The sequence below is a fragment of the Callithrix jacchus genome, chromosome 9 (assembly GCF_049354715.1).
Source record: "Callithrix jacchus isolate 240 chromosome 9, calJac240_pri, whole genome shotgun sequence".
NCBI lineage: Eukaryota > Metazoa > Chordata > Mammalia > Primates > Cebidae > Callithrix > Callithrix jacchus.
The window spans coordinates 62,094,696-62,112,191 of record NC_133510.1 but is presented as its reverse complement, the minus strand read 5'-3'; the positions used below and the strand labels follow the sequence as shown (position 1 = coordinate 62,112,191).

The 17,496-nt window shown below is 47.1% G+C and overlaps 1 protein-coding gene and 1 long non-coding RNA gene across 3 annotated transcripts; one reads left to right on the top strand and one right to left on the bottom strand.

Annotated features, from left to right (window-relative positions):
* The first annotated feature begins 3,385 nt into the window (after window positions 1-3,385).
* Window positions 3,386-15,918, top strand: PIP4K2C (phosphatidylinositol-5-phosphate 4-kinase type 2 gamma). 2 transcript variants are annotated; one of them, XM_035256249.3, is made up of 10 exons: window positions 3,386-3,606; window positions 6,173-6,270; window positions 7,259-7,355; window positions 8,022-8,165; window positions 11,154-11,300; window positions 11,481-11,519; window positions 12,388-12,501; window positions 12,879-13,146; window positions 13,304-13,407; window positions 13,584-15,918. In XM_035256249.3, exons 1-10 carry the CDS (start codon window positions 3,433-3,435, stop codon window positions 13,662-13,664), a joined length of 1,266 nt encoding a protein of 421 aa, XP_035112140.1. In that variant the 5' UTR covers window positions 3,386-3,432; the 3' UTR covers window positions 13,665-15,918. The 2 variants fall into 2 exon arrangements, with proteins under 2 accessions (XP_035112140.1, XP_035112141.1); XM_035256250.3 differs by lacking the exon at window positions 3,386-3,606 and adding an exon at window positions 5,568-5,633.
* LOC118144233 (uncharacterized) lies at window positions 10,468-17,496 on the bottom strand. Its single transcript, XR_008473812.2, has 3 exons — window positions 17,429-17,496; window positions 17,195-17,241; window positions 10,468-10,606 (listed from the first exon to the last, which is right to left on the bottom strand). It is a non-coding gene; the product is annotated as an uncharacterized LOC118144233 (long non-coding RNA).

Here is a 17,496-nt window from a genome sequence, read left to right as displayed (position 1 = left end):
CTAGCTGGGCATGGTGGTGCGCGCCTGTAGTCCCAGCTACTCGGGAGGCTGAGGCAGGAGAATTGCTTGAACCCAGAAGGCAGAGGTTTCGGTGAGCCAAGATAGTACCATTGCACTCCAGTCTGGGTAACAACAGCGAAACTGTCTCAAAAAAAAAAAAAAAAAAAGAAAAAGAAAATATATAAAACTGTTGGGCACAATGGCTTATGTCTATAATCCCAGCACTTTGGGAGGCCAAGATGGGTGGATCATGAGGTCAGGAGTTCGAGACCACTCTGGCCAACATAGTAAAACCCCATCTCTACTAAAAAAACAAAAAAATTAGCTGGGTGTGGTGGTGTGCACCTCCCAGCTATTTGGGAGGCTGAGGCAGGAGAATTGCATGAACCTGGGAGGCAGAGGTTGCAGTGAGCAGACTGTGCCATTGCGCTCCAGCTGGGGTGACAGTGCAAGACTCCATCTCAGGCCAGGCACGGTGGCTCACGCCTATAATCCCAGCACTCTGGGAGGCCGAGGCGGGTGGATCACGAGGTCAAGAGATCGAGACCGTCCTGGTCAACAAGGTGAAACCCCGTCTCTACTAAAAATACAAAAATTAGCTGGGCATGGTGGTGCGCGCCTGTAGTCCCAGCTATTTGGGAGGCTGAGGCAGGAGAATTGCTTGAACCCAGGAGGCGGAGGTTGTGGTGAGCTGAGATTGCGCCATTGCACTCAAGTCTGGGTAACAACAGTGAAACTCCGTCTCAAAAAAAAAAATATATATATATATAATATAAAACTGATAAACTGATGGAGACTTAGGAGTTTTCATCTTTTTTTTTTTTTTTAAGAGTCTTGCTCTGTCCAGGCTGGAGAGCAGTGGCATGATCTTGGCTCACTGCAACCTTTGCCTCTCAGATTCAAGCGATTCTACTGCCTCAGCCTCCTGATTATTTGGGACTACAGGCACACAGCAACATGCCTGGCTAGTTTTTTTTATTTTTAATAGAGATGGGTTTTCGCCAGGCTAGCCAGGCTTTTCTCCAACTCCTGGCCTCAAGTGAGGCGCCTGCCTAAGGCATCTTCTTTATTAATGCCTGTCTCAATGATTTCATGTTGTAAAGGTCCCTCCCATAAGAGTCCCTCCCTTTACCATGTGTTTCTCTAACTACTTACTTGTTTTCTTTCCTTTTCTTTTTTTTTTTTTTTTTTCAGACGGAGTTTCGCTGTTGTTACCCAGACTGGAGTGCAATGGCACGATCTTGGCTCACCGAAACCTCTGCCTCTGGGTTCAAGCAATTCTCCTGCCTCAGCCTCCCAAGTAGCTGGGACTACAGGCGCACACCACCATGCCCAGCTAATTTTTGTATTTTTAGTAGAGACGGGGTTTCACCATGTTGACCAGGATGGTCTCGATCTCTTGACCTCATGATCCATCCGCCTCGGCCTCCCAAAGTGCTGGGATTATAGGCATGAGCTGCCGCGCCCAGCCTCTTGCTTGTTTTCTTAAAGCCAAATATCCAGAAACTCCCAAGCTCCCCACCTCCACTTCCCACTTCCTCACCCCCATTCATTCCTTAGCCCATCTTGATCTGCCGCTTGTTTTGCCCAAAACTGCTTTTCCAAATGGCACTAGTTACCATATACAGTGGACATTTCTCTTGGACAATAGTCTTTCTTTTGCTTCACCTTTCCATGACATATGACACTTCTTCACTCCTTCATTCTTGAAACTCAACTCCCCTTGGATGCTGCTCTCTTGGCTCCCTGTAATTCTCTGGCCACTCTTCTGAGTCTTCCTCCCCAATCCTCTTAAATGCTGCTCTATCACAGGGCTCAGCCTTTGGTTCTTTCCTTGCTCTAAGATATGTCATCCATGCCTGCAGATTCCATAACAATTCTTAAATCTATATCCCCAGTCCCGACCATTTTGCTGAGCTGTGGGAACATGTGTCCAACTGACCTCAGATGCCTCAAACATGTTCCAAACCAAACTTACCTTTCCCTGAAACTGCTCCTTTTCATGTCACCATCATTTCTTTCATGCCATCATCATCATCAGCCAGAAGCCTTAGACTCAGTCTCAACGCCTCCCCCCACATTCAGATAAATTTTCCAAGTTGACGTCAAACTGCATCTTTAGATGCCATCCCTTCTTTCAAACCCAACAGCCACTGCTTTAGTTCATTATCTGTGCCTGAACTTTTGCAATACTCAAGTCACCCTCCAGGAACATGCCTGAGTGGTCCTTCTAAAAGCACATCAAATATATTCAAGCTGCTTAAAGCATTTTCAGTGCCTACCCTCTCTAACTTTAAGTCTTGTTTCTTCACAATGGTTCTCAAATCTTAGGCCTTAATACTTACATCTCCCAGAAAGGCACTAGTCCTTCCTTCCTCCCTTCCTTCCTTCTTTCTTTTTTGAGACAGAGTCTTCCTCTGTCCTCCAGGCTGTAGTGCAATGACGTGATCTTGTCTCATGGCAACCTCTGCCTCCAGATTTCAAGTGATTCTCCTGTCTCAGCCTCCCGAGTAGCTGGGACTACAGGCACCCGCCATCATGCCCAGCTAATTTTTGTATTTTTGTACAGACGGAGGTTTCACCATGTTGGCCATGCTGGTCTTGAACTCCTGACCTCAGGTGATCCACCCACTTCACCCTCCCAAAGTGCTGGGATTACAGGCATAAGCCACTGTGCCGGACTAGTTCTTTCTCTTGTCTCCATGTCTTTTGTATGCTGTTCTGTCTAGAAAGACTTTTAACCCCTATGTCTGAACTCCACCCACCTTTCCAAACTCAGTAAAGTCTCCATCCTCTTTTAAGCCTTCCCTGACCAGGTACACTTCCTTATTTTTGTATCATTGGCTTTGCTTCATACACAGCTCTAGGCCATTAGACTCCCAAAATCAGTCCCTAGATCGGGACCTGGTACAAGTAAGTGCTCAATAAATACTTGTTAAACGAATGAATGAATTTAAAGACGCTTGAGACCACTGGTAAGAAATTCGGATTTCCAAACCCCTCCCCTTCCCAACTCCCACTCGTAAGAATGCTTTCGCAGCAGCCTCAGGCCGGAGGTTACTTATTAGAAACTGGGCAAAGCCGGAAGGCGGCCACTTTGCAGCAAAGAAGCCCTAGCCCTGGGAGTGAATCAGGCCAGCTCAGGCCGCACTACGGTCTCCTGGTTGACAGGTCGAGGGGCCTGGCGGGCGGCTAGCGTTGCCAGCTTACAGGGCTCCCGCGCGCCAGGTGAGCCCACTCACTGCGCGGACGTTGGGACTGGCTGGCGCGGGGGGCGGGGACAGCGTCGCCCCGCCCCGCCCGGCCCAGCTCGCGCGTCCGTTGTCCGGCCTCCGGTCACGTGACAGCAGCGCAGGTGAGCGCTGCTTCCGGGGTCGGGCGCCTTAGTCGCGGCCGGCTAGGGTTTCCACTCGGTCGGTTGCGCGGGAGACTATGGCGTCCTCCTCTGTCCCACCGGCCACCGTACCGGCGGCGACAGCGGGCCCCGGCACAGGTTTCGGCTTCGCCTCCAAAACCAAGAAGAAGCATTTCGTGCAGCAGAAGGTGAAGGTGTTCCGGGCGGCCGACCCACTGGTGGGTGTGTTCCTGTGGGGCGTAGCCCACTCGGTGAGAACCGGCCCTAGACCCCCGCAGCCCTGTCCAAAGCCCTCTGCTTCGAGACGTCCCTGTTTCCAAGTTCCAGCCTCCCGAGCCCCACACGCTGCCACTCCCCTCCCCCGGGCTCCCTTGGTCCTTGTCCAGCAACCCCCAGGTGTTCCCCTAGCAGGTTTTCTGATTGTGGACTTTTTTCTCTCCATCAGCCCTTTACTGCTCCACTCTAGTTCCACCTTTCCCCCTGAAATCCAGCTCTCTGTGCTTTGACTCCTTCCTGCCGTGTCCAGCTTCACTCCCCGGCTACGGAGACTGGCCAGGACTGGGCGCCAGCAGGGAGGACATTAGGGGGAGTGGCTTTTTCTTGGGTGGTGTTGGTGAGAGTGTAGGTGGAGGGTGGGGGACTGAGGGGAGTAGATAGATGAAGAGGTTCTTTCATTTTGCTTTCCACCTTGCTTTCCAGCCCCGGTTCTTGGCTTTTGAATCTTGGCTTTGTCTAGGGGAAGCTCCAGGTTTCCTGGACTTTCTAATCCTGCTTCTCCCTTCCTTTCCCTTCCAGAGGTACAGCATTTCAGAGAAACTACCCCACCCTGAGCTAGAAGTTGCAGTCTCTCAGGACTTATGTATATATGCCTTTGGTCTTAATTAACTGCATCCTTACCGCTGGCTGGAGCCATCGGTTTTGGTGTAGGTGGCTGCAATTGTTGGCCAAAGAGAAGGCTGAGGAGCTCTGGCCCTGGGGACACTATAGTGGTGAACTTAACAAACAAGAAACTGCTCTGAGGGTAGGGCCTGGGAGTCAGGAGGCAGCCAAGGAGACTTCTGTCCCCTTTCCTGAGGATACCTTAGGTGAAAGAAGCACAGCCATTGCCCATCTTCTGTCAGGTCGGGAGTGGGAGAAATACGGTGATCTTGAATGTGACAGGGAATATTTTCGAAATCAATGTTCTTGAATGATTATAGTCATGGCTGGGTTATGGAGATGGAAGTTGTGAGGAAGAATACAGGTTTTGTCACATTTTTAATTTGTGGCAAAGAATTTCTTAACCACAAATTAGGAATGTTGTTTGTGGCCAGTCAGATCGCTTTTGGATTTGTGACTCTCTGGGTGGTAAGCTCTTAGTGAGTATTCAGTGGAAGGCACTTCGCATGGGGAAGGCTGATAGAGGTAGGGCTGCCTCTCCTATGTACCTTCCAGTTGGTTCATCCATCCCTGGGGGATGCTTAACAGGGAGGGGTTTCCCTTGTTAAGGATTGGGGGAGTTACATGTAAGACCTACCTCAGCTTCACTAGGTATATATACTTTAGCCCCAGCACCCCACCCTCTGCCAACACACATCTACTTCAAGGGTTTGGAATGGAGAAATTCCTTGAACATATGTCTTAGTGATGATTCAGCTTGCCTAGCAGGTGGGGAGGAGGGGGCAGGAAGAACTCTAGCTGAATTTTAGGCTGGGAATCTCAAGTGGCTTTTTTTTTTTTTTTTTTTCCTGGAGGAATATGTTCTGTCCTCCTTTTCTACTGAGAATGGGAGGAGTTGCTTGCACAGCAGTGTGTGGGATTTAGGTTAGACTGCAGTTCATAACCTCTGTGGAATGATCTAGTAAGGATAGGCAAGGCATTCATTTATTTGGTTAATAGACATGTCAGGATCACTGTGTGCCAGACATTGTGCTAGTTAGACACTTGAGAGATGGAGAGGACTCGAACGAGCTTGTGTTCTTTAAGAGCTCACAATCTAGATGGGTGAACTTACATAAACTAGTGATTATAGTCATGTGGTAACAAAGGCAGGTGAAAGGTACTATAGCAACACCAAGGAGAAAGCACAGCTCGGGATTTCTAAGTATCAGAGCTTCCTTTCTACCCTGAATTAGCAGACTGCAGATCCTGGGGGCTGAGGAGAACATGTGATGCTTGTGTCCTCTGTGCTGTGGATTAGTTTGGCTTTAGGGAACAGATGCCTAATGAGCTCATATCCTCTGATTGCCTGCATTCCCTCTGAAATCAGCTGCTCTTCCTTTACCTTACACCTAGACAGGTGGGGGCCTACTGCAAACAACTAGGTCAGAGTGGTCTAGGAAGACTGGTCCTGTTTGCAAAGAGATGCCTTCTGCAGGATATGGACATTTATCCTTGTTGCTGTGGTTGGCCCCTCAGAATCCCATTAACTCTCTTGTGCATTTTAAAAATCTTTTTTTTTTTTTCTCTTTCTAATGGAACACATAGCTGTCTTGAGTCTGCAGAGTTTTGTTTGTTTGTTTGTTTGTTTTTCTAGAATTTCTCACAGCTTTAAAAATAGTCCTGAGTTGCTTACAGGGTTGTCCTAATATAAAATGACTGTTGTGAGCATGAAGGGGTGGGAGTGTTGGGGGCTATGTGTGAGGGTTGCTTACTGTAGTCCTTCTTGGGCAGCAGAAGGGTTATACACATTCTCTCACTTCTGTCAAGCATATACACAGCCAGTGTATTTAAAGGAATGAGATGTGAGTGGCCTTTCCATGACTGCTGCCCAAATACAGTATGGGTAGCTCTTCACACCTTACTCATGGCCTCCCTATTCATGTTTTGGCTTATCAGATCAATGAGCTCAGCCAGGTGCCTCCCCCGGTGATGCTGCTGCCAGATGACTTTAAGGCCAGCTCCAAGATCAAGGTCAACAATCACCTTTTCCACAGGTAAGTGATGATCCTTGCCATTCTCATGTCAACCTTCCTAGAAAGGGGTAATAAATACTTTTAAAAGTTTCGGTGAGTTGAAAATTTAACATCCTTTCCAATGCAGAAATTAGTTTTGTGCGAAGAAACCATGAGAATAATTTCTGGTATTCCCTATATCCTTATATGAATCAGTGTTATCTCTCCTCTAGCTTGGCAATTCCATAGAGTAAATATGTGCAGATATCATTACCTGCTCTTTTTCTCTTTCTTTTTCTGCTTGTGACCTTGCAGATGCCATGAGACCATTAGCTTCTGATAGGGACCCCTTGGAAGAAAAACCTGAGTTCTCTAAGCCCTCCTAGTATCAGAAGATGCCATTCAAGACAGTGGTGCCTTTTGCTGACTTTAGAATGTCTCTGACTTACTTGAGATTTGAGAAATGCTGCTGTTTGGAATGGGTAGTAGATCCTGACTCTACTACACCACTTACCAACCATGTTACTTAGGCAGGCCACTCAATGACCCTGAGACACAGTCTCCCCTTCTATAACATGGAAATAATATATTTTTATAGGACCTCACAAGGGCCAGATGTGGTGACTCATGCCTGTAATCCCAGCACTTTGGGAGGCCAAGGCAGGTAGATTTTGAGGTCAGGAGTTTCAGACCAGCCTGACCAACATAGTGAAACCCCGTCTCTACTAAAAATACAGAAATAACCGGGTGTGGTAGCATGTGCCTGTAATCCCCACTACTTGGGAGGCTGAGGCAGGAGAATCACTTGAACCTGGGAGGTGGAGGTTGCAGTGAGCCGAGATTGTGCCACTGCACTCCAGCGTGGGTGCCAGAGCAAGACTCTGTCTCAAAACAAACAAACAAACAAAGGACCTCACAGGGTTTTATAAGAATCAAATGAGGTAATATGTCTGAAGGTACTTTATAAACTACCAAATGTATGTAAATGTAATATTGTTTGTTTTCTTACTTTGAAAAACCTGAATTTCAGGGAAAATCTGCCCAGTCATTTCAAGTTCAAGGAGTATTGTCCCCAGGTCTTCAGGAACCTCCGTGATCGATTTGGCATTGATGACCAAGATTACCTGGTGAGAGTCCATTAAGGGGTGAGGGTAGCCCTTTCTCATCAGCAACTGAGGAGTCCTATTTGGGACAGCCATAGTTGGAGAAATGAGAGTCTTGGCAGACATGATTCTTTACCTTTTTGCAGTCACAGGTATTTTCAAAAATTTAATGAAAACTATAAACCTTATCCTTGGGGGAAAAGATGTAGATAAATTAAGAATTTTGCCAGGTGTAATGGCTCATGCCTGTAATTCCAACACTTTGGGAGACTGAGTTGGGCAGATCACCTGAGGTCAGGAGTTCGAGACCAGCCTGGCCAACATGTCAAAACCCTGTCTCTACTAAAGATACGAAAATTAGTTGGGCATGGTGGTGCATGTCTGTAGTCCCTGCTACTTGGGAAGCTGAGGCAGGAGAATTGCCTGAACCTGGGAGGTGGGGATTGCAGCGAGCTGAGATCGCACCACTACACTCAAGCCTGGGTGAAGAGCAAGAATCCTTGTCCAAAAAAAAAAAAGAATTATGCATTCAGTTTCATTCAGTCCTGAAATATGGACACCTGAATGAGGAGTCTGTGCTGAATCTCCTACCCCAGGGACTCATCCACTTTCAGCTGACCATTTTCATATGACTTGTTTCTGCATATAAAGGGGGAGGAAAAGAGCCTCTGGCCTATTCTGTGTCCCCAGGTGTCCCTTACCCGAAACCCCCCCAGCAAAAGTGAAGGCAGTGATGGTCGCTTCCTAATTTCCTACGATCGGACTCTGGTCATCAAAGAAGTATCCAGTGAAGACATTGCTGACATGCATAGCAACCTCTCCAACTATCACCAGGTCAGACCTCTCTCTAGCCCCGTTCTTTCCCTCTCCTCCCTACCCACGTATAGCTCAGCTTCTATCAGTAATAGATGCTGACTGGGGAGAAAACTCAGATCAGTACACAACTGGAATACATTGGAAGACAGAATCCATAATCACCAGCCCAAATTGGGATGAGGGAAGCTATTCTGTCTGATAAGATTTACTTGGAGTGTGGAGTTTCTGGAATGTTTTGGCAGTAAAAACACTTCTTGAATGTCTCTCTACTGAAGAAAAATTTCACCAAATCAGTGAGCAAGGAATACATGAAAGGGTCTAAAAGGAGTTTGGTTTATGCAACAAATATTGAATATCTCTTATTATTAGGCCCTATGTTAGTCAGTAGACAGGGAGGCAAATGAAACAGTCATGGCTCTTACAGATCTCTTGGCCTAATGGCAGTGACCAGTGGCCCAGTATTAGCACACAGCAAGAAAAGCATCCTAACTCACCTGGGAAAAGAAGTGTACTTGGGAGGCTAAAGACAGTTTTTTAGAGGAGATACTGTGAGAGTTGATCCTTGAAGGACTAGTAGGGGTTAACCACTGGACAGGGTAGAATAGCATTCTAGGCAAAGGAAAACAGCACTTGCAAAGACACAGAGCCATGAGAGAACTCTGTGTTAGGAAACTGCAAGAAATTCCATTTGGATGGAATATAGTATTATGGAGATAGGCAGGAGCCAGATTGTGAAGAAGCTTATAAGCCCCACAAAGAAGTTTGGGCTTTATCCTGAAGGTGGTTTTGCAAGGGAAGTGATATATTTGTTATTTAGAAATATTTAGAAAATGTGACAGCACTTTAGAGAATGGATTGGTGAGAGGGAACACTCAGAGTGTGGATACCAGTTAGGAGGTAATTTTAATAATCCAGGGTAGAAATGATGAAGGCCTGGGAGAGTGATGGTGAAGAGGATAGAAAAGAAGACCTATGGGAGAATTGTGAGAGTTAAGACAAGGGGTTGGGCGCAGTGGCTCACGCCTGTAATCCTAACACTTTGGGAGGCTGAGGCAGGTGGATTGCCTGAGCTCAGGAGTTTGAGACCAGCCTGGGCAACACGGTGAAACCCCTTCTCTACTAAAATACAAAAAATTAGCCGGACATGGCGGCATGTGCCTGTAGTCCTAGCTACTCAGGAGGCTGAGGCAGGAGGATTTCTTGAATCCAGGAGGTGGAGGTTGCAGCGAGTCAAGATTGTGCCACTGCACTCCAGCCTGGTGACAGAGTGAGAGTCCATCTCCAAAAAAACAAACAAAAAAAAGACACATATGGTCCAAGTTCCTGGTGAGGGATAACTGGTGCCCATTCACCAGAAATTAGAAATGAGGAACAAGCTTTTGAAGGAAGAAAGTTCTGATTTGGACATATTGAATTTGATGTTTCTGCAGTTCATCCAGATGAGGATGTCTAGTAAGTGGTTGGGGTATGGATATGGAATTCAGGAAAGAGGATTAGACTGGGAATATAGGTTTGAAAGTTATACATGAATAAATGATCATTAAAACCACGAGTATAGAAACAATTATTGTAGGGCTGTGTGGAGTGAAATAAAAAGACAGTTGAGGACAGAACCTGAAGGAGCAAGTGAAGAAATGAGCCCATAAAAGAGTAGATGGACACTTTTAATTATTTATGCCATACTACATTCCATACAGGATTTGAGGACAAAGAGAAGGGGAGGTATAAGGAGGGTGGTATAAGAAGAGCTGAGGATCAAGAGAGTTTTAAGGGGAGACTGGCCAATAGGATCAGGTGCCACAAAGCTGAAATACGACAATGACTAGAATATTTATTAGATTTGACAACTGAGGGATTTGGGGGAGATTTCAGAGGAGAAATGAGGTATAAACCTGATTTCCGTGATTCAAGGTGTGAATGAGAGACAGGAAATGGATTGATTGCTTATTGCTTTTCTCAGAAGGTTGGCTATGAAGAGAATGAGGCAGAAACACAGAGAGAAAGAGATGGTAAACAGTGAAGGAATTATTATTTTTTTAAGAGACAGGATCTCATTGTGTTGCCCAGGCTGGTCTCAAACTCCTGTGCTTAAGCGATCCTCCTGCCTGAGCCCCCCAACTACCTGGGATTACATGTGTGAGCCTGGCTTAATAGAATATTTTTTTAAGAATCCAAATTGTGGGCTGGGTGTGGTGGCTCATGCCTGTAATCCCAGCACTTTGGGAGGCCGAGGCAGGTGGATCACAAGGTCGGGAGATTGAGACCATCCTGGCTAACAAGGTGAAACCCCATCTCTACTAAAAATACAAAAAATTACCTGGGCGTGGTGGCATGCGCCTGTAGTCTCAGCTACTCGGGAGGCTGAGGCAGGAGAATTGCTTGAACCTGGGAGGCAGAGGTTGCAGAGAGCTGAGATCGCGCCACTGCCCTCCATCCTGGGCAACAAAGTGAGACTCCATCTCCAAAAAAAAAGAATCCAAATTGTAGGCAGTCATGCAGACTTTTTTTTTTGGGGGGGGGGCATGAAATCTGTTATTTATATTGCAATGACAGAATGACACAGCACAGCTCAACCCAATGCAGACATTTTAAACTATGGGAATCTAGCCTAGGAAGAAACACTGCTCTAGATAAAATGATTTAATTGATAAGAAGGTGTAAGTTCTAATCCTGGTTCTGTGACCACTTGCATATAGAGAGGGTCTAAAATAAGAATAATAACACTTAACTTTCCTCATCTCAAAGAATGAGAAAGGTGAATCCAGAGATGACACTTTAAAATTAAGAGACGTACAAATGGAAGAAATCAGAGGAACGGGGGATTCAGAAATGGAATGGATTCCCTGGAGCGTTTTGGGGAAGCTTCCATCACTTTTGAGTTTGTAATATCTCTACTTGAAGTCTTCTGCTCCACCCTGGAATGGCAGTGTTTGAATTCCCACCCCTGGGCTGCTTGTGTATCTGCTACTCAGCCTCTTCTCATTCCTTACCCCTCTTTCACTGTAGTACATTGTGAAGTGCCATGGCAACACGCTTCTGCCCCAGTTCCTGGGGATGTACCGAGTCAGTGTGGACAATGAAGACAGCTACATGCTTGTGATGCGCAATATGTTTAGCCACCGTCTTCCTGTGCACAGGAAGTATGACCTCAAGGTAAGAAGGGATCGCTCAGGTTTAGAGGGAGGCTCCTGATAGTCTGAGAATGGGGAAGACCCTGGGGGGTCTTTGGATGATTCTTTTTAAAGAAAAGAAAGCTGGATTTGAGTACTCATTTTAGGAGCTGACTCTTCTTTTAGCCACTTCTACTAACTCAGTCTTTGGGTCTTTCTGCAGGGTTCCCTAGTGTCCCGGGAAGCCAGCGACAAGGAAAAGGTGATACTAATTTTATGTGCTAGGGTGAGGGGTGAGGGGTGAGGGATGAAGGAGGGCAGAGGGAAACTTCTTAGGATGGAGAGGCCACTCTATGTAGGAATAGGGATTACTAGCTATTTATTATCTTAAACCACTTAAAAGAAGAGGGGGTAAACTTCTGTTGATCTGGGGATTGTTTGGAGGGGCAGTGGGAGCAGCTGCTTTAACATTGGCCTGGGTTATTCCATATGGAGGGCTTGGGGATGGGTGTGGATGCCAGACTTTAAGAGCAAAATGTTTAACTTCCACTTCCCATTCTGGGTTCTTTTATTCAAGCAGCTACTTTTGTTTAAGAAGAAACAGGCCAGGCACGGTGGCTCATGCGTATAATCCCAGGACTTTAGAAGGCCGAGGCAGGAGGACTCTTGAGCCCAGGAGTTCCAGACCAGCCTGGGTGACGTAATCTCTACAAAAACCAAAAAAATTAGCCAGGCCTGGTGGCACGGGCCTATAGTCCCAGCTACTTGGGAGGCTGAAGTAGGAGAATCACTTGAGCCCAGGAGGTCAAGTCTATAGTGAGCTGAGATCGAACCATTTACATTCCAGCCTAGGCAACAGACCAAGATTCTATCTCAAAAAAAAAAGGAGGGTCTTGGGTGAAAATCATAAGCAGAGAGTAGTGGGATGTGATTTGGGATACAGCTGTAGTGATTGAGTCTGGGGAAGTCACTGGAGTTGAGAACAGATCAGGGAAGCATCACAGTGTGGAGTTAGATGAGCTCTCTCTGCTAGAGGATACTAAGCTAGCATAGAGCCCTAGACAGAAGGTGAAGTTTTGAGACCTTGGGCAAGGGATGTGTTCCCAAGATGTCCCTTTACCTATTCCTAGGTTAAAGAATTGCCCACGCTTAAGGATATGGACTTTCTCAGCAAGAACCAGAAAGTATATATTGGTGAAGAGGAGAAGAAAATATTTCTGGAGAAGCTAAAGAGAGATGTGGAGGTGATGATTGGGTGCTCTGGGAAATGGCTTTCTTTGTTTCCTTTTTTTTGCTCTCTAGGATACTTGACTCTTTAATTCACACTATGAGGGAGCTCTCCCCTTCCCTTTATTATTCGGGTCCTCTGCATGTATGAGGATTGGGTATGAGACATGAAAAACCCCTAGAGCTGACCCATGGAAGGGGTGACTGGAATAAGCTAAAAGGATGATCTTAGATACCAGGACATATAGGCACTGAAGGGCAGTGGCATGCCCTGCAACCTCAATTTTTACACTTCCTTTCCCCAGGAGGGCCCCAGAAGTTCAAGGGTAGAGGTACAGGGGTGGTACCTCAGGAAGAGGGAGAGAGAGATGTCTGATTTGTCAGTGGGTCTCAGTTTCTAGTGCAATTGAAGATCATGGACTACAGCCTTCTGCTGGGCATCCACGACATCATTCGGGGCTCTGAACCAGAGGAGGAGGGACCCGCGCGGGAGGATGAGTCAGAGGTGGATGGGGACTGCAGTCTCACTGGACCTCCTGCTCTGGTGGGCTCCTATGGCACCTCCCCAGAGGGTATTGGAGGCTACATCTATTCCCATCGGCCCCTGGGCCCAGGAGAGTTTGAGTCTTTCATTGATGTCTACGCCATCCGGAGTGCTGAAGGTGGGAACTGGGACCATTTAAGGGTGGAGAGGGGATTGTTCTTGGGGGACAGAGACCCAGGGGACAGCCCGGTTAGCTTTTCAGAACAAAACTGGCTGGTTCCTGGAGAAAGGGAATTGGAACTAAACCTGCTCTAAATTGTTGGTCTCTCTCCCAGGAGCCCCCCAGAAGGAGGTCTACTTCATGGGCCTCATTGACATCCTTACACAGTATGATGCCAAGAAGAAAGCAGCTCATGCAGCTAAAACTGTCAAGCATGGGGTGAGGGTTCCTGAAAGCCTTTCCTTTCCTGTCCTGATATTCTTTGGGAAGAGAGAGCCTCTTGTGTTAGAGCAATGGCATGGCAAAAGGATGGAAGTGGTCTGGGGTAGACTGGGTGGGTAATAGGGATGGGTACTGCGGTGGCCTGACACATTGTTCTATATCTCCTCTCACAGGCTGGGGCAGAGATCTCTACTGTCCATCCAGAGCAGTATGCTAAGCGATTTCTGGATTTTATTACCAACATCTTTGCCTAAGAGACTGCCTGACTCTCCCTGATGTTCAAGGTGGTGGGGTTCTGAGAGGCTGGGGAATTGTGGATATTCTAGCCACCACGTTTCTTCTTTTGCTAAATTCAGGCTGCAGGCTCCTTCCATCCAGATAACTCCATCCTGTTTAGTAGGCTTCTGACCCTCAGAAGTACATTGTCCTTTCTCCCCTTTGCCCATTTTTCTCCCCTCTCTCCCTCCCCACAAGAAGTCTGCTTGTATTATTAGAATGTTATTGTTGATTCTCTCCCAAGTGCCTTGATCTTTGTAAAATCTCCTGCTATTTCTATGATATAGGAGCTGGGGGAAGGGGGTTGTTTGTCATCTTCAGGACCTGCCTGAAGCAACTACTCTGGATGCACTTTGCTGTGTGGGATGAACTAAAAGTGTCTGAATTTTGCTGATAACTTTATAGAACTCACTATGGCATGCTTCCCTCCTGGTGGGCCCTAGGATGGAGGAGAGTCAAGATACTACAGATGTGGGTACAGGCATGTACACACACGATGGAATATGGTCAGCCCTACACAGATAGGGTAGAGAGTGGGTCAGCAGCCTGGCACCTCACAGAGGTGGGGCCTACGAGGATTCTTGTAATTATGCAGAGAATTGGATTGGGTCTCTGTCAGAGATGGAGTAATCTCTTACCTCACCTTAGTTCCATCCCCACCCATCTCTACTTCTGGACACAGGAGCCCAGAGATGGCCAAAAGCATTCAAGCCTGGGGGAAGGTGTTTTGACTATTGCTGCTCTTCACCAGAACCTTGCATCTCTCTTGGGACTGGAACCCTTCAGTGGGCGTGTGGCCAGTTCTGGAGGCTGGGATTCTGGGCCAGGGTGTAAGGTTCATTCTCCACGTTAAGTTTCCTTTCAGCCAGGTGCAGTGGCTCACACCTGTAATCCCAGCACTTTGGGAGGCCAAGGCGGATTACCTGGGGTCGGGAGTTGGAGACCAGCCTGATCAACATGGTGAAACCCCATCTCTACTAAGAATACAAAATTAGCCAGGTGTGGTGGCACATGCCTGTAGTCCCAGCTAATTGGGAGGCTGAGGCAGAAGAATCGCTTGAACCCAGGAGGTGGAGGTTGTGGTGAGCCAAGATGGTGCCATTGCACTCCAGTCTGGGTAACAAGAGTGAAATTTCAGGGCCAGGCGCGGTGGCTCACGCCTGTAATCCCAGCACTTTGGGAGGCCGAGGCGGGTGGATCACGAGGTCAAGAGATCGAGACCATCCTGGTCAGCATGGTAAAACCCCGTCTCTACTAAAAATATAAAAAAAATTAGCTGGGCATGGTGGCACGTGCCTGTAATCCCAGCTACTCGGGAGGCTGAGGCAGGAGAATTGCCTGAACCCGGGAGGTGGAGGTTGCCATGAGCCGAGATCACGCCATTGCACTCCAGCCTGGGTAACAAGAGCGAAACTCCGTCTCAAAAAAAAAAAAAGAGTGAAATTTCATCTCAAAAAAAAAAAAAGTTTCCTTTCATCCTGCCTAGCCATCCCCAAGGTATATTTTCAGAAGAAGGGAATATCTCTACTTGGATCAATTCTGGTCATTTCAAGAGGATGGAGTCCTCAGTGTGGGAACCTCCCCTACTCCCTGGATGTGTGTGCCTAGCACACTTCCTTCTCCCACCCCTTCTCAAACCCTTTTTCCAGTTGGATTTGTTGTTCTGTTCTTCTGTCCTGTCTTATACTGCTACTGTGTCTCTTAGGGGACAGATGGACTTCTTTGTCATCTTCACTCTCCACCCCCAGAGAGGAGTCAGAGCCATAACTCAATCACTCAGCCCCTCCAAAGATAGTTGAGTTGATGATGTGTGATATTCTCGTAATGTTAAGAACCCTGATGAGATGAGATACATTGTCTTCCCCACCCTACAATGCCTCTGGAGCCAAGGCACCCATTCATCTTGCTAGCCTCCATCCCCCTGAGGCTTCCACTTTTTTTTTTTTTTTTAAACCTTAAGATGGGCACCAGCAACTGGCCTGTGGTGATGCAAAGCTGCTTTGCTCTGTATCTGGCTGGACTGATCTATCTCCCAAGAAGCCATGAGGCAATAGGGAGAAGCTCTCTCTCTCCTCTTCATCTTCTGCTCCAAAGGAGGTAGCAAGAGGAGTACCCAGTTTTAGGGGTTGGAGCCCCTATAACATCTTCCTGTCAGGAGACTGATGGATCTTTTTCATTCCAACCATCTCCCTTTCCCCCAGTGAATGCAATAAAACTTTGTGACACCAGCAACTGTTGTTCTTTAGAAATGGGTTTTCTGATCACATGGCTGATGTATTATGGGCAGTATGGATGTCTTCATTTGTTGCTTCTGTTTATCATCTTTTTTGTTTTATTAAAAAAAATTCGTGGTCGGTTGCAGTGACTCAACGCCTATAATCCCAGCACTTTGGGAGGCCGAGGCGGGTGGATCACGAGGTCAAGAGATCGAGACCATCCTGGTCAACAGGGTGAAACCCCGTCTCTACTAAAAATACAAAAATTAGCTGGGCATGGTGGTGAGTGCCTGTAGTCCCAGCTACTTGGGAGGCTGAGGCAGGAGAATCGCTTGAACCTGGGAGGCGGAGGTTGTGGTGAGCCGAGATTGCACCATTGCATTCCAGCCTGAGTAACAACAGCGAAACTCTGTCTCAAAAAAAAAAAAAAAAATTCGTGTATTTGCTCCCATTGCTATCATAATACAGGGAATAAATTATTCAATCCAAATTCCTGTACAGAAATACTTTTTTTTTTTAAATTTTTTTATTAACATTTCACTTCTCTGAGGAAGCCTGTGCTTAAGGGTGCAGAAACCAGCTGAAGAATTTTGGTGTTCAAGGTGTTGAGCCCCTAACTAAGGATGTGGGTTTCTAGACAGATGGCTGTGAACTTTTTTGAAAAGGCTGTGAAGTGTGTGCACGGAAATGGAAAGCTTAGTTTTTAGCCTTGTGGCAGGTCAGCGGTAGTGAGGGCCAGGGAAGAGTAGGGTGATGGGACCCTTCCTCTTCGCAGAGTTCTGGGCTTGGCTAACACTCCATTTTGGCAAAGGTGAGTGGGCCTCTCAGCCCACCTGCTAAAAGAAAAGGAATTCAGTACTCCACCCCCCACCGACTTCCTGGGAAAGCTGTCCTCTTCCTGGAGGGAAGGAAGAGTACAGCTGCAGCAGGGTCCTGGGAAAGTGAAGAAAGTGACCAGCCCTCCAGTCTAGAGGGGGAATGAAAAAGGGGTGGATGAATAGAGGTTGTTGCCAGTTTGGGAGATTCCTGTCTTGGCTGAGAAAGTCTTTTGGCTGGTGGAAAAACCTGGCTTGATGTGGCTGGCCTCAGGGAAGTGAGTTGGATTGGGGGCGGAGACTGCTTGAAGTGGGAAGCAGAGCAGAGCTTTTTTTCTTTGAGAGTTTTTAACTCTATTTGAACCATACACTTGACACAACCACCACCCCAAGCCACTTTTTAAAAAATGTATTCACTTCCCATTCTGCACCAGCCTCCATATCCGTTTGTGGAAAGAGAAAATCGGAGGCACTTACCAATGACCATCTGAGAGCACGTTGTGGGGGTCACAGGAGGTAACAATCTAGAAAGAGGCAGGAGATGAGGGAGGGGATTGAAATAGTTTAGTACCGGGATTTGTTTATTTTTTAGAACCAATGCTTTTCTTTTTACTATGACTCTCCCCAACCCACATTGTTCCTCAAAGGCCCTTCTACCACAAGGATTCAAAAAATTGCCGCCCTCCCCCCTCCGAATCCCCATATACCCACCAACACTTCACCCACCCATCCACCACCAGCTCCCGGGAGCTGCTACGCAGCTGGCTGGGAAAGAAAAG

What these genes read in the sequence shown, in the direction of transcription:
- PIP4K2C (XM_035256249.3), top strand. Translation starts at nt 3,433, where the DNA reads ATGGCGTCCTCCTCTGTCCCACCGGCCACCGTACCGGCGGCGACAGCG. An exon ending in AAGCCAGCGACAAGGAAAAG is followed by an intron (nt 11,520 to 12,387) that starts GTGATACTAATT and finishes ACCTATTCCTAG; the next exon opens with GTTAAAGAATTGCCCACGCT. An exon ending in CTAAAACTGTCAAGCATGGG is followed by an intron (nt 13,408 to 13,583) that starts GTGAGGGTTCCT and finishes CTCCTCTCACAG; the next exon opens with GCTGGGGCAGAGATCTCTAC.